The sequence below is a fragment of the Vombatus ursinus genome, unplaced genomic scaffold (genome assembly GCF_900497805.2).
Source record: "Vombatus ursinus unplaced genomic scaffold, bare-nosed wombat genome assembly UNPS02005659.1, whole genome shotgun sequence".
Classification (NCBI taxonomy): domain Eukaryota; kingdom Metazoa; phylum Chordata; class Mammalia; order Diprotodontia; family Vombatidae; genus Vombatus; species Vombatus ursinus.
The window spans coordinates 3,811,542-3,828,479 of NW_020945437.1; the positions used below are offsets into that span (position 1 = coordinate 3,811,542).

The window sequence follows — 16,938 nt, forward strand, 5'->3', positions numbered from 1 at the left end:
AGGTTCTAACAGTAATCACCCAATTTAAGCACGTTAGGATGTTTATTATGTAATGCTGCTTCACAAGCATCTCAAACTAATTTCTAAAGTTGCTAATGGTTTCAAAGGTTTTGCTTGTATTAAACAAGTAGAAAAGCTGAAACAAAGAAAATGATATCTTCAAAATTAAGTAAGTGTCTGTGGCCAGATCACTGTGCTAGGTACTGGGGGGACACAAAGAGCTAGGAACAAAATCCAGTCCAATTCTCTCACAGGTATGCTTGTCTATTGCCTCATTAAATAATGTGATAATAGCTCTGATACGGGTTTTAAGATTTATAAAGCCCTTCACATACATTATCTCACTTAATCCTCACAACAACTGTCTGAGGTTGATACTATTACTAACCCCATTTTACAGATGAAAAAACTGAAGCTCACAGAAATTAAGAGTGACTTCAGGGTCACACTGGGTAGTACCTGGGGTAGAATTTGAATCCTGGTCTGTCTAAGTCCAAGTTTAATGCTTTATTCAGTCCTCTACCATACCTATCAACAGTACAACCGACACATCTATGAATGAATGAAACATTTATTAAGCACTATTAGTAAGACTGTGTACAAAGCACTGTGCTAAGGGCTAGATAAAAATAGAAAAAGATAGATAAAAATAGAAAAGATAGTTCCTGCTCTCAAGGAACTCACATTCTAATGTGGAGACAATATCCACAAAAGGTTTCAGCTGCAAATCAGATGGAAAGGTCACATGGTCCTTAGGATGGCGTGCCAAAGTTGATGGCCATGCCTCTTCTTGAATATAATTTTCCTTAATAAGACCATATCAGCTTCTGTTGCTGAACCACTTTATAATGCCAAAGACTTTGGTAACAAAAATTTTCTTTTTCGAGTCTTCAGAAGGTGGGGCTATAGTTCTTGCAGGAACAGTTGTCAGGCATATCTCTAGGACCTGCTTCCCAGGATGGTTAATGAACACAGTGTTGGAGGCACTGCAATTCCCCTGGTGCTTGGGTTCAGGAACTCTTGAACTGTCTTCATCAGGGTCTGAGGGGTTATATGTTGATCAAGAAAGTGGCAGTGACTTAACTTGACTAGCAACAAAGCTGCCTCCTGTTTCTCCATCTGGGACAGACTTTTTAGGCTGACTTGCGTGCCTTGTATGTACGTGGCAGCTGGTGGGGATAGCTGGCCCCTTCTTCACAATAGCCACTTCTGCAAATGATGGCTGTGAGGGCTGGGCTAGAAGGAGGACAGGTGGTCTGGGGTTCTGCCACTCCCAAGGCTCCTGTGCTTATCTTCCTGATCGTGGCACTGGGTTAACAGTTGCTGCTGGTGGTAACAAGGAAGGTGGGCATCTTCTTCACAATGCCTGAGATAAATCAACAATGCTGTGGAAGCTGGGCTGGAAGCAGGTCCAGAGGACTGGAGGACATTGCTATTCTTCAGGCTCTTGAGTACAGAGTTCTGGGTTGTTTCCATCAGAGTCTGAGGGTAGACTGTGGTCAAGGTGGTCGTGGTGGTTTGATTTGCTTGGAACATACTACCTCCCATCTCGCCCTTAGAGTGCCCTGCTGCTTCAGCTGGGCTGGTCTGCTGGTCGTGTATATGACTATACAGTAAAACTAAAGCTATTGAGAATCCTTGGAAAATATTCATTCTAGATAATCATATTTTACCTCTTTAAGGATCCAAAATTTTTTATTTTACTTTTTAATTTTTGTTTAAGAACAAAATACTTTGAACATATATTTCCTTGATGTATGAAGGTCATTATTATAAACAATGAGAGTGCTGTAATACAAAGATGCACCCCATAAACTGGTGTGTATACTTCTTGACTCCTAAAGAAAATAATATTTTACAGTTTTTCCAGCCTCACCCCTTACTGTCAATCAATCTCTATCTGTGTACCTGAATGTAGCAGCAGCCTGTAGGTTTGGAAACCAGAGAATAAAACTTCTTAATTTAACATTTATTTTTAGATGTCTGAAACAAGGGCAAATAAGCTCTGAGTCTAATTACATTTTTACATATGAGATAAATGAGATCCAGATAGATTTCAAATGACTTGTCCAAGGTCACAAAACCAGTTAAAATGGTGTTCCAAATCTCAGAGTCCAGTACCTTTTCCACTCCAATCCACCACACTACCTCTCTGAATATCTGGGGTTGTTGATTTCCAGACAGGTTAGCCATTAATGCAGTTATTTTTTATAAAGGCTACCTAACTCTGTATTGCACTTAACAGCAAAGCATTTTCTGGGCCCAAGCACAAGTATATGTGTGTGTGTGTGTGTGTGTGTATTTGCATGTGTGTATATACATATATACACACAAACACATATACATATATATGCATATACATATACATATACACACACACAAGGCTTTTATATACCTACAAATACACATGCTGTGTCCTCAGCCATATTGGAAGTCCCTTGAGCTCAGGGACTGTTCTGGCTTTTGACTTTGTTTCCCCAGGACCTACAACAGGGTCTGGAACATATCAGGCAATTAATAAATGCTTATTCATTGACTGAAAGCTTTTCACAACTTTGCATCCCCATTCTTTGAAGACCTTTAAATTTCAGTTTCTGAGACATATTTTGATATCTAAAAGTGAGCCAGTGAGAAACCATTCTTTCCTTTATGTTTTACTACTGCTGCTTTCCATTCTCTGATACTAACCTTTATAGATAGGAAATGTCAACACTGAGCAGTCTGGAGGAGATTTAAATTCTTGCTTTACTTATTGCTTTTCCAAATATCAAAAAAGTATTCGAGGAAACAAACCCTCAGGAGAGAATGCATGTATTTTAAAACCAGCTTCTGACCTGAAGCAAAGATGTTCTGAAGACTAGCTTCTCTCCAATATCTGAAAATCTTTCAGCAGATCTGTGTATTCAAATCCCAAATCAGAACACTGGCAACACAGAGTTCCACATTTTTATTTAGTTGTCCTCTAATGACTCCTCATTAAGATTACATTTTTAGCTTAAGGAATAAGGCTTTAAGGAATAATTATCTAGAACTTACACAATATCATATGAGCTAATTACAAGTGTCCTATTATAGAAAAAGCACTGGATTTAGAATCAAAAGACCTGGTTTCCAATCCCAGTGCTGCAACCTGTGGGACCTGAGCAAGCTACTTTACACCTTTGTGAGTTTCCTCATTGGTAAAATGAGGGAGTTTGACTACATGGTCTCTACTGCTATTTCCAGCTCTAAGTCCTTTGATTAACCCAGGGACCCCACAACTAAAATTACATTTAAAAAGGGAAGGGAAGAACAGGAAATACTGAGTCCCAATAATAACATGGTCTCCAACTTATTATTGAGACAACATGAGACAATTGTTAGATCATGATGATATAATAATGAAACTAAGAGGTGATCTCTGATCTTTAAAAACACTATTAATCTAAAAGAAAGTGAAAGCAAATATGAAAAGTAAGCATAACATTCCCAATTTGCGGGAAAAGAGATTATAATTTAACCAGATAAACTGCAGAAGATACACAGACAATTCAAATCTCAGTATCATAATTTTTCTTGTCATCTTTTTTTTTCCCTGCCTCACATACAATTCTGTGTTTCTTGGTGTCTTGATGCAGAACATTCCTAAATCTATCTTAAGACATGTGACATGCTCTAAATATAAAATTACTAAAAACTAGCTCCTCAAAAAAAAAAAAAGGACTTTGCCTGATCCAGTCAATTTTGGGAATTACTTTCTGCTTGAGGAGATGTAGCTAAGATGTAGCACAGAAAAGAGGCTACCCAGCTGTGGCCAGCACATATCTGGAAATCCCCAACTTTTTGCTTGACCCTGAGTATTCTTAAATCCAAGTTACAGAACTCTTTGACCCTGTTAAGGTCTGTCTGCTTCAAATATAATGGCCCTGGCTGCCCCTGTCTTCCAAAAGCTGAAGCTGCTTTCTCCACTATTAAACCACAAGAGGAATTTGTATTTTCTCTCCAGAGTGGAAAAGAAATCAGGCCCAGTCCTGTAATCAGACAAGGAACCTTCAACATATGAGAAAAAAAGGACAAACTAAGAAGCACTTGAAGAGGAGCCAACCAAGAACTTGGTCCTGGAGAAGGAGCAAGGGTTTGCTATGAAATAAATCCAAGTAAGGGAACTAAAATTTTACTGTTCAAAACAAAGTAAGCTGTGTAAGGATCTAAGTCCTGGATTCCACCCCACCATGCAGTGTATATTCTTAAGGCTGTGTGTATGTATTAGAAGTTAGCAAAGAAAAAACAGACTTTGTAGAAATATGTCAACACATGACATAACTTGAAAAGGCTGGCTGCTCATTGGCGCGGGTTGCAACTTGCAGGGCTCACATTAAGAAGTGGGTACTTTCATTTCTTTTCCTGTGAAGTAACTTCCATTGCCCCCAAAAATATCGGATTAAAGACAACTAAATAGTCTCATTTATGTACAAAACCGTATGGACAGTTAACGAATGTGAAGTTCAGAAAGAACCAATCACTGTAGAACAGACTGTTTATTCCAATTCAAGACAGTCCTGGCAGCTTCTTCCACACCGCAACAAAAACAGGAAGAATCCCTCATTCAAATCCTACAACTCCTGTATCTAAATATAAATCGCCTAATGGAGGATTTGATAATAACGAGATGGGTGCAAGGAGCCACTCAAGATGCCCACAAGGAGGGGACACACACACACACACACACACACACAGAGGAGATTTCATGTTGTACCCAGAGTCTAAGCTAATTAGGTCCCGCGAGCAAAACGCAGGCGCCTGTTCATTCACAAATACACAACCAATAGATATGCACCAACACCCTAATCCAGAAAGGCGGGTGTCTGCACAGTAACGGAGAGGAGGGCACGGTGAATCGAAGGCATGTGTCAGATTCACACCCACCCGACCCACAGGGCAAACTTGCACGCCCAATCCCGACACTTCCATACAACGTGCCTGCGAGTCGCTCCCGCGGACTCCGGCTACGCCGCAGCGGCAGGATGTGGAAGTGGGAGAGCACCCCCGCCCACGAGCACCAGGCATGAACACACACACATACACACGCAAGCTCAGACAGAGGCGCGCCTCGGTTTTCCCCGGAGCACACGAGACAGGCCCATCCGGAAGATGTGGAGCAAACTTGAGATCCGTGAACCGCACAACCCCAAGCCCCCGCCCTTCTCCTTTCCCGCACACCACCACCAAACACACACACACACACACACACACACACACACACACACACAGCAACTGGAGAGTGTACAGGTTAATCTACCCCAACCCCTCACCAGCCTTCTGCCTGGCAGTAAGACAGGAGGGGGCGATACACACTCACGCGTGCCAGCCGAGTACTCACCTGCCTGTACAGTGTCTGAAAGGTCATGTCCGAGGGCCACGGTCCTGGGAAACTCCTTCAGTTTTCGAGCGCTGAGGTTGAGCCCCCCGGAGTTGGCCGCCTCCTCGAGCGCCCGCTCCAGACCTCGGTTCAGAGGCAGGTTGTAGCCACCCCCGCCGCCCCCCGCCCCGGCTCCGGCCCCACAGCCAGCTACTGCCCCGGCCCCGCCATGGTGCTGAAGATGGTGGTGATGGTGATGGTGATGATGCTGGTGCAGAGCTGCAGCCGGGAGCGAAGGGGCGAAAGGTTGGGGCTCGCTGCCCAGCGTCGCCATCTTCTTCCCCTGGCCCCCCCACCCCGCCCCTCCGCACTGGCGGGGGGTCTCTGCGCCCCCCGGGGGAGGGGAAGACGGAGCTTTGGGCTGCGCCCTTCCCTACAGGATCAAGCGGGCAGGCAGCGGCGCGGGGATGGAACAAGAGTGCGGAGATGGCCGGCCGGGGCTGCCCGATTCTTAGGGGTTTCCTTTCCCTGGGAAGCGAAGGACGGCTGCGGCGGCGGCGGCGGTGGCGGCGGCGGTGGCGGCAGTAGCGCGCATGTGTCTCCGGCTGGGGCTCCCTCCTCTCCGGCCTCTCTCTTCCTCCTCCTCCTCCTTCCCCAAGCTGTCAATCCAGCCCCGAGTCCCGGTTAGGGCAAAGGCGTCCTCCCCATGCAAGTCCAACTTGCCCCAGCCAGTTCACTGAGCATGCCCACAGTCCCCGCGGGCTAGAGGCGCGACTTTAGACAAGTGGGGATACGGGGGAGGGAGGTTGGGCTTAGCCGTCCCCGCCTCCGCCTCCGCAAGAGGGTGGAGAGGAAAGAGGGACTGACTGCGCCCAGTGATCGAGGTGCCAGCCCCGAAGAGGGAGGGAGGGAGGGAGGGAGGGAGGGTTAGAGGCACCCTCAACAAAGAGAAGTCAGAGGCCAGCGAGGTGGACAGCCCCTGGAGATGGGGAAGGAGACACACACACACACACACACACACACACACACACACACACACACACACACACCGGGTGAGGGGGCTGACCCATTTTGCCAAGGGCTTCCTTTTCCTCTGTCATTAGGAATCCCCAAGGTCAGGGTCATTGCTGGGTGATAGATGGGATGTAAACATAGCAAAGAAGGGTTTTGCCAAATTCAGCACGTTTGGGAGATTGCTTTGTACACAACGGGTCCCCACCCCTTTTCTAACAGATCGATTTCCACCGTCTCATCACTCGACTCTCAGTCCCATTTTGGAAGAGTAAGAAAGCCGAGGATTTAGGGGGTGGGGGGTGGGAGCTTGAAGACGTGCGATTTTTGCGGAGTAATTGTTGGAAGCCACCGAGACACGGGAAGGAAGGGTTGTTGTATTGTTTGTTTGTTTGCAAAATGACAATTTGCTTGGAGTATAAGAAAAGATACTGCAGGAGGTTGGGAGAGAGAATTAAGTGGAAGATGACATCGTGAGACCCAGGACCTAGGTGGTTGGGTTTCAGTAGACACTAGGCAGTTGCCCTTGTTCGGTAGTATAATACTGGGATCAATCCAAGTTCTTTAGACCAGGTCATATTCTTAACCCGTGGAACCTGGGGTCTGTTTCTATGTCTTCAGGGTGAATTTTCTCTGCCCCTCCTCTCTCACCTTGTCATCAATAAGCATAGAGGGTAACATGCTAGCAAGTTCTCCTGCTCCTCCAATACGACTATTTCCTTTCTGGCTATCTCCCTAACCTCCACTTGGTTGGAAAATCAACTTACTCAACAAGAAACATGAGTGAAGAAGCTAGTCTAGTCTAATGAGAAAAGTACTGGAGTCAAGATATCTGAATTTGAATGCTAGCTCTACTACTTAAATACACTTGGAACTTTGGACAAGTAACATCACCTCTCTGAGTCCCAGTTTCTTACTCTGTAAAATTAGAGTGTCAGATTGAAATTTAGCCACTAAATTTATTTAGTCATAAATAACCTGTATTACTATATATGCCTTATATTAATAACCCTTTCAGCCCTACAGCCTAGAATCCAATGGCCAGGGCTTTGTATACACTTATGTGTACTAGGTAAATATCCCTCACTCCCTCCCCCCTTTCAATTTAAACTTCTGGAGGTCAGGAATGTAAACTCTTTGAATGCTGGACTTGTTTCAATTTTGTCTTTGTATCCTCCAGCTCCAAAATAATGTTTTCATAAATGTTTGAATTTTGTTTCAGCCACTTACTAGCACTGTGTCCCAGAGTAAGTCACTTAATCACTGTCATCCTTTTTCCTCTATCAAATGGAGATAATAATAGCACTTACCTCATAGGTTTGCTAGGAGGATCAAATGAGATTATATATAAAGAGCTTTGCAAACCTTAAAATGATATATAAATGAAATCTATTATTACTGTAGCTAATTAATTGAAGAAGGAACCACTTGATATAATACATTCCATCCATCTCTCCAGCTAGCATTGTCTTGGCTGTCCGCCATACCTAATTTGCTCTCTCTCCTCAACTCAGCCTACTGGCTTCTTTGGCTTTTTTCAAGTTTGAACTAAACTAACATCTTCTACAGAAAGTCTTTCCCATTCCCTCTTAATTCTAATGCCTTTCCTTTTTAAATTATTGCCTATCTGTCCTGTATATAGTTTGTACATATTTGTTTGTGTGTTGTCTCTCCCCATTAGATTCTGAGCTCCTTGAGGGCAAACTCTCTTTTTGTATCTCCAGGGTTTAGCACAATGCCTGGCACATAACAGGCCCTTAATAAATATTTATTGACTGATTGACTACCTAGATTTTGAAAGATGTTCTCTCTAATATATATATGTGTGTCTATATGTATACACACACACACACACACACTCACACACACACACATATATTCTCCAAAATCCTAAAGCACATCTCATCATTTTTACTGGCTTGAGGGTGGAGTACAATATAGTGGATAAGGAAATAATACCAATATGGAAGATGAGGGATCAGTTCCTTTCTATGTCAAGGATCATAGAATCACATTTATAGAGATGTTAGGGACCTTAGAGATTGTTTAGTCTAAACCCTTCATTTTATGGATAAGGAAGCTGAGGCCCAGAGAGATCAAGGTGGTAAAAAACAAAGATAAGATTTGAACCCAGGTCCTCTGACTCCAAAACTAGCACTTTTCACTAAACATCTTTAGGAAAGAGGGAAAGAGAAAAAAGTCTCTTCAAAGACATGGGCACAGTCATTAGCCCATGAAGTGAATACCATAATTGATCTAGTACAAGTCATTTGGATTATTCTAGCCTTATTTTTTCTCTAGCACCTGACTTTCATTCTTAGGTGGCTCTAGACTAGGAGGCAAGCTTTTGCAATAGAAATCTGCTTTTTTATTATATATTTAAAAGGAATAGCAAGTTGTACATAGTAGAGTTGCAATCATCTTTTTTGTTCTCTACTAATATTGTGGAAATGCTTGTTTCATTTCTTAAGTTGAGAATAAATAAAAAATAAATTTGAGGAGACTAGTACCACCTGCTGGTGACATCCCAGAATTTTATGAATCTCGTTCTAAGGAACATGATACTTTTGGGAGAGGCAGTGCTTTTTCCTTAAATCTAGAATGTTTGAACTACAATGGAACTTAGAAATCATTTAGTCTATCTCCTTCATTTTGGTCATGATTAATCTGAGTCCAAAGAGAAGTAACTTGCTCACAGCCACACAACTGTGTGTTCATGGCAGAGCTGGGATTCTACATCATGGTACACCCAGTTTGGTGTTTGTTTCCATTGTACCCAGTCTTCTACCTTACTCTCACCCCTTTTCCCTTCCTGTTTATGATTTCATCAATGTGGAAACTTCAAGTGTGGAAATTCCCTCCACTGATACAGGTCAGCAATGATCTTTAATTTATAGTTTTACAGAATGGCCAAGAACACAGAGAATTAAGTGACTTACCCATCCATGGTCATGAAGACAATAATAGGTAAAAGAGTCAAAAATTGAATCCAGCTCTTCCTTACTTCAAATCCATTCCCTCTAACCATTGGGCCAAGTTTCTTTTCATCCACTAGCCTCACTAAAACCAAATTTCAAAATCTTAAAATTTGCTAGAGGAGGAAAATCTAGTATTACATATAAACACAATTCCACTTTCCCTCTCACTCATCTGTTTTCTACTTTTCCCAAAAGAAAAGTTTGGGCCTATCCTTCACTGTGGATATTCACTGACTGGGTCAAGAAGGAAACAAATGCTATTGGTTGAGCAGATTGTCATATCTCTTAAAGCTTTAAATAGCTAAATATTGGAAAGATTTGAGTTAGAGAATAGGAGATGTGGAAAGCTAAGAGCTGCCTGTGGGGGAGGAGTGTGGAGAATATTTATTAAGAAGAATTATAGAATCCTAAAATTTTAGAGTTGGAAGGAACCTTTGAAATTACCTACCTACCTCAACTTTGTCGTGTTACAGATAAGGCAACTGAGACAGACAATGGGCAACTGACTTGTCCAAAGTCATACAACAGAGCCATCCTCAAACCTAGGTCTTCTAACTCCAGGTTTTTACAGTATATTATACTATACTCTTTATAGTATACTATATACTATACACTACAGTCTTTGCAGTAGACTAGACTTCTGGCACTCTTTCAGCTATAGCCAGGTTGGTGGTTTGGGAATTTTTATCATTGTTGAGTAGGCATGTTGACAATAATCTAAGTGATCTTTCAATAGATGGACATAGCAAGAAATCACAAGAAGATACGGTGGTTTTTTTTTAATTCCCGACAACATACTTTGAGAAAAAATAGGATATTAAGATACCACTCTCCACAAAAATATCTTACATTCAAAATATGTCTTGTAACAAATTTCCAATCTTGTGCCTTTAAGGTAGGCCCCATGTATGAAATTTTCTTCTATCTTTTCTTCCAGGTGAAACATTGTACATCAAATAAAAGATTTACCTTCTTGCTAAATTTTTTCTTTTTTGTACCGGATTTGTGATTTCATTGTTTTATGGTCTGGGTAATATATCTAATTTATAGTCTTATAAAAGTTTCCTGGAGCCCTAAATGATTAAATGAAGCACGGTCACATAGCCAGTATGTTTCAGAGGCAGGTCTTGAACTTAGGTCTTCCGTGTTCAAAGGTCACTACCATGCATTAAACCATGCTTCTAAATTGTGCTACTCTTAATGATACAAGTTTTCAAGGTAATAAACTGGAGAGCTCAGTATGAAGAAGGTTGGTACTATGAATGAGAAGTAGGAGGAAAAATTGACCTGGATGAAACTAACCTCGATTCTTTTTCAAAAGTTGAGCAATGTTGAGCAATGTGACATTCCAGTTGTTTTTCTGTTGCTGCCTGCCTTCTGAGCTGTATTCTCCCAGGCTACCATTTTTTATTGTTATCTCTGCTTCCTCTTCTTGCCCTTTTCCTTTATTTCCTGACTTGGAGAATGCAGTTAAAGTCTGGTGCTACTTGGATGACAGCAAGCTAACATTTTCTTCCTTCCTGTTGCAGGCTTTTCTGGCCTGAGCATACTCCAGTCACTCAAACTGTAATGAAATGTATAAGGGCCAAAAAAGGTGAGAAATAACACTGAGGTGTTTCAGATCATGACTATTGTATAAGGGCAAAAGAATAGAGAAGGCCATTTCTGTTTCTTGATATTTGCAGCATGAAATATTGATGATCACAAGAAAAGTGGTCTCTTATTCAAATCTTTATGGACAAATAAATTTTTAAGAGGTCATAATTTTTATCCTCCCTTCACCCAGAAAATAAGATACCAGATGTAAGATCCTACCCACATTAACATTTATATATCTGGTCTTGTGTTCCTACCTGAGGAAATGAGGTTATAAACTAAGTTCATAAAAATTAAATATACAACCCATAAGGAGAGTGTGGAATAATGAGCCACAATACAGTAAACATCTGAAAATCAAAGAAAGATTGATCAAGAGATCAAAGATTTAGAGCTGGATGGGACTGTGAAGGTCATCTAATGCTGTTTGTTTCAGTTTCTTCAGCTGAAAAGGTTTAAGAAGCATTCTCTAACCTGACTAAATCCTCCTTGTGTAGGCTGCATGCATGGTGTTAATTTGCATTCCTGTGTTTATAAATATGCTTAGATCCTTCTTTTATATGTCACATATGTGTCATAAATTGTTCAGGAGACCATATAGTTGTTACTTGTTTGTTTGTTTTGTAAACTCTGATAGTACATAACAGCTACTATGAGTCTGCAGTGAATATTCTGGACTAATTGATACTTGTTTCCACGAGAATTTTGGGGAGCCTAATTAGCAAAGTTGAAAATTCTAAACCATCACTACTTAACCATACTGTCAGCATGGGGTAATGGAAAAAAGGCCAGTCTTGAAGTCAGGAAGACTTGAACTCAGGTCCCATCACTCAGGTATACTAGTTCTGTGATCAGAGACAAATTCTTGCATCTCTGAGTGTCACAGAAAACCCTGATAAATTACAGAAAAGTCACTAATTCGCATCTGCAGAAGTTCATTATACCAATGAAATCATAGGTCAGGGTAAAAAAGCAAAACACACCCAGAAGATACTTAGCTCTGGAACTTTTCTCTCAAGATGGTAGTTAAGCCAAGTTTAGCTCCATTCACCTGCCTTCAGCCTTTTCTCTAGCTATATTTCTCTTGCCATTTATGGTCATGCTTGCTCATCTTTGTTTGGCTATAGGACTTCTCATGGTATTTTTTTTTTCTTATTTCCAAACTGTCTCATACCATAGTATACTCCAAGTTTCAAAAGAAAATGCTGCCCACCTTTAGATTTTGACAAATGCCACTGATTATTATCCAGTTAGAGGTTTTTCCCCCTAAACCACAACTCCTCCTGTGAGACTTTTCCAAGTTATCCTACACACAGAGGAAAGAAGCAACAGCTGCTACAGTCTAGCCAACCCTCACTCCTCCTCTTCCTGCTTGCCTTTTGTTCTCCACGCTGGAGTAAGACAGGGCCCCAGCTCCTGGACCAAAGAGCTTCCTTTAACCCCTTCCTGCCAGGTCTCACATCCCTGTTGTTTTTGCCAGAATAATGAAACTTCAAAAGCAGTACTACAACAGACATGGTGTGTATATAACATGAAACCTTCAGGGTCCTTTTGGGGTTCACAGAGAAAAAGTGTTCCATAATGGTACAATCACAAATCTTTGCCATCAAAAAATTTTGCTGTGCTTCTTTAATTATGCTTAGTTCCTGTGATCACTTCAACTCTATATAAGTTTTAAAACTAATGTTTATATTGTGTCTAAGATGTCAGACTATATATGTAAGTAATGTATAAGTAGGACAAGAACCTTCCCTGGAGTACTTCGGCCACTGTAGAATGTAACTGTCTTACATGGCAAAGAGAGGACATTCTGACCTGAGGCTGTTGCTGAGAGAGAAGATAATTTGAAAGCAGTCTGGTAAGAAAATTATAGAGTGGAAAATTCAGGGTTGGTGGCTGATTGTACCTGAAAAGGATATCTTTAGCTTAGCTAAATTAGTATATTCTTGGGTGGGTTAAAGGGAAAATTGATTAAAAATGAGCATAACCAACCAACTAGATGTTGTAAGAATCCTACTGGGACCAGCAAAAGAATAAAATGGAGTCACTAAGGCAATTTCTGAATGACAGTGACCAACAAAGTTATGACTTTTAAAACAAGCATTTAATGGCAGTTGCAGGCCCAGATCCACATATGTTCCATAAGGTACATCCCTTATACACATATATTTAAGTGTAAAGGCATCTTAGTTAATCAAGTATCTAGAATATAGATGAAGTTTTAATGTGCTAACAAGGTGTAACAATACCCTCTGATTCCTTTATGAGTTTTGAACACCCCTCTGACTGGGTCAAGAAGGAAACAAATGCTATTGGTTGAGCAGATTGTCATATCTCTTAAAGCTTTAAATAGCTAAATATTGGAAAGATTTGAGTTAGAGAATAGGAGATGTGGAAAGCTAAGAGCTGCCTGTGGAGGAAGAGTGTGGAGAATATTTATTAAGCACCTACTACATACCAGGCACTGTTAAGCACTTTACAAATATTATCTCATTTGATCCTATGATGAGAGCAGATGAAAATTCCTTCTTTCTAGATGCGTGGGTTATGTGGTTTTTAAGAGGAGCTAAGTGGTAGAAGACACTGCATTCAGCAGCGATGTGTCTCCATATACTCCACATAGACATGAATAGAGAGGTAGTCACCAAGTAGAGAAGGCAGCTTCAAGGAATGGAACTCTTAGCATCAGCAAAGAGCTCCGGCTATGGAGGTAACGCATAGACCCTAGGAACCCAGCTAATCAATCTGTCAAGCAAAGACACTTTACACAACAGAAGCTACAAGAAAACACTACTGAAAGAAAAAAGACTTCCAGGCCTTGCAGCTCTAGGACTTGTGAACTCACACACACACACACACACACACACACACACACAAACACATCCTGCATTTGTGCCCCAATACCATTGTACTCAAATTTTGAGCCCATTCTTCCCAGTGAATATTTATGGGAGAATGTGCCCAAATTTGGGTGGGATGGGGTGGGGTGGGGAGGGAATGTTTTATAGCTACTATTTTTACTATACCAACTTAGTAATGCCTTTGCAAGGAGGCAGTTGTGTCTACGGCTGAATCTTAATGGAAGAAATACTAGTGAGAGCTCATGAGCTCATAGTTTCAGAACAGTGCCATTGGTTATACCCTAGAACCTTGAGAGTAGTTCCCCCTCTGAAGACCCAACCTATGTGGACAAGTTGAGGAAAGAGCTTATGTGGGGCAGAGAATAATCATTTAAGTGCATTCTATGTGCCTGGAACCATTCTTTACAAATATCTCTTTTGATCCTCACACAACCTTGGAAATTAAGTGCTGTTATTATCCCCATTTTACAGATGAGGAAGCTGAAGCAAATGAAGGTTTAATTGCAGGGGTGGGGAACCTGCAGCCTTGAGGCCACATGTGGCCTTCTAGGTCCTTGGGTGTGGCCTTTTGACTGAGTCCAAGTTTTATAGGACAAATCCTTTTATTAAGGCAGGCCTGCACAACATTAGGCCTGCCAAAGGATTTCCAGAGGCCAGAAAAAAATGTAGAGGATGTAACAATGGCTCAGGTCATCCTCAGGCCTCAAGGCTGTTCTCAGACAGAGCTAATAGGGCTCATTGGCCCTTAAAGAAGAAATGATTAAGAGGCCTAATTCCCTTGGGCAGGCCTATGCAACAGACCAATGTTGGGCAGGCCTGCATTAAGGCAATTTGTTTTGTGAAGTTTGGATTCAGTCAAAGGGCTGCACTAGAGGGCCACATTTGGCCTCAAGGCTGCAGGTTCCCCACCCCTGGTTTAGTGATTTTCCCAGAATCACACAGCTAGTAAATGTCTGAAGCTGGATTTAACTCAGGTCTTCCTGACTCCAGATCAGATGCTCTATCCACTGTTCCACTTAGCTGTATTATATAAGAAATGTTTAAAATAGATGTAAATATAGTTTTCTAATAATGATTTTAATGTCATATTGTTTTGAGAGTTTCATATTCAGTTCATTAATTAATTATTTAGCATTTGATTTGTGAGGCAACTTGGAATAGTGGACAAAGAGCCAGCTTCAGTGTCTAAAGGTTGCTGTTCAGTTGAATCCATCTCTTTGTGACCTCATAGACCATAGCACACCAGGCCCTTCTATCTTCCGCTATCTCTTGAAGTCTGTCTATGTTCATGTTTGTTGTCTCCTTTACACTATCTATCCATCTCATCCTCTGTCATCACGTTTTTCTTTTGCCTTCAATCTTTCCCAGTGTCAGGGTCTTTTCCAATTTTCCAGTCATTATATGGCCAAAGTATTTAAGCTTCAGCTTTGGTATTTGACCTTCCAATGAGTAGCCTGATTTAATTTTTTTTAAGTCTTGATTAATTTGAACTCCTTGCTATCCAAGGGACTCTTAAAAGTCTTCTCCAACACCACAATTCAAAAGTGTTGATTCTGTGGTGCTGAGCTTTCTTTACAGTACAACTCTCACAGCCATACGTTGCTACTGGAAAAACCATAGCATTGACTATATGGATCTTAGTCAACAAGGTGATGTCTCCACTTTTCAGTATGCTGTCCAGATTTGCCACAGCTTTCCTCCCAGGGAAAAAATGTCTTTAATTTCATGGCTGTAGTCACCATCTGCAGTGATCTTTGAGTCCAAGAATATAAAATCTGGCACTGCTTCCATTTATTCTCCCGCTATTTGCCAGGAAATGATGGGACCAGTTACCAAGATCTTACTTTTTTTTTTTAATATTGAGCTTCAAGCGAGCTTTTACACTTTTTTCACTCTCATCAAAAGACTTCTTAATTCTTCTTCAGTTTCTGCCATCAGAGTAGCATTGTCTGCATATCTGAGATTTTTTTATATTTTCCCCAGCAACCTTAATTCTGGCTTTTGATTCATTCAGTCTGTCATTTTTCATGATATATTCTGCATATAAATTAAACAAGTAAGATGACAATATGCAGCCTTGTCATGCTCCTTTTCCAATCTTAAACCAATCAGTTTTCCATGTTTGATTCTGTTTTTTTCTTTTTGTTACAGGTTCTTCAAGAGACAAGTAAGATGATCTGGTACTCCCATCTTGGACTTCCCACATTTTGTTGTGATCCGCACCGTCAAAAGCTTTAGAGTAATCTGTGAAGCAGAAGTAGATGTTTTTCTGAAACTCCCTTGCTTTCTCCATAATCCAGCAAACGTTGTCAGTTTGATGTCTAGTTCCTCTGCCTTTTCAAAAGCCAGCCTGCTCTTCTGCCAATTCTTGATTCATGTAGCTGAAGCCTAGCTTGCAGAATCTTAAGCATAACCTTGCTGGCATGTGAAATGAGCACAATTGTTTGGCATTGTCCTTCTTTAGGTTTGGGATGTAAGCCGATCTTTTCCAATCCAGGGGTCACTGTTGAATTTTCCGAATTTGCTGACATATTAAGTACAGCACTTCACCAGCAACATCTTTTAGGATTTTAAGTAACGTAGATGGAATTTCATCACCTCCACTAGCCTTATTTTTTAGCAAAGCTTCCTAAGGTGTACTTGACTTCATTCTCCAAGATGTCTAGCTCTAGATCAGTAACCACACCATAGTGGTTATCTTGGTTTTCCATAATGGTAAGATCTTTCATGTATAGTTCTTTTGTGTATTCTTGCCACCTCTTCTGCTTCAGTTAAGTCCCTACCATTTTCGTCTTTATCATGCCCATTTTTGCATGAAACATTCTCTGATATCGCCAATTTTCTTGAAATCTTTTGTTTTTCCCATTCTATTGTTTTCTTCTATTTCTTTGCATTGCTCATTTAAGAAAACCTTATCTCTCCTTCCTATTCTCTGCAATCCTGCATTCAGTTGAGTATTTTTTCCCTTTCACTTTCCTTCTTTCCTCAGCTATCTGCAAAGCCTCATCAGCAAACTCATTGGGGCAGTTAGGTGGCAGGGGCAGCTAGGTGGTGCAGTGGATAGAGCACTGGCCCTGAAGTCAGGAGGACCCGAGTTCAAATCTGGCCTTGGACCAAACACTTGATGCTTAGTAGCTGTGTGACCCTGGGCAAG

General features: G+C 41.2%; 1 protein-coding gene across 3 annotated transcripts in view; it reads right to left on the minus strand.

Moving 5' to 3' along the window:
• LRCH1 (leucine rich repeats and calponin homology domain containing 1) overlaps positions 1-5,691 on the minus strand; it is a 242,002-nt gene extending 236,311 nt beyond the window's left edge. Inside the window, exon 1 of one of the 3 annotated variants that reach the window (XM_027848157.1) lies at positions 5,360-5,687. In XM_027848157.1, the coding sequence (XP_027703958.1) occupies positions 5,360-5,672 (313 nt within the window). In that variant the 5' untranslated portion in view covers positions 5,673-5,687. Of the gene's footprint in view, positions 1-5,359 lie in introns of all 3 variants that reach the window. The other 2 variants (XM_027848158.1, XM_027848159.1) reach the window with 2 other exon arrangements.
• Positions 5,692-16,938: the final 11,247 nt, after the last annotated feature.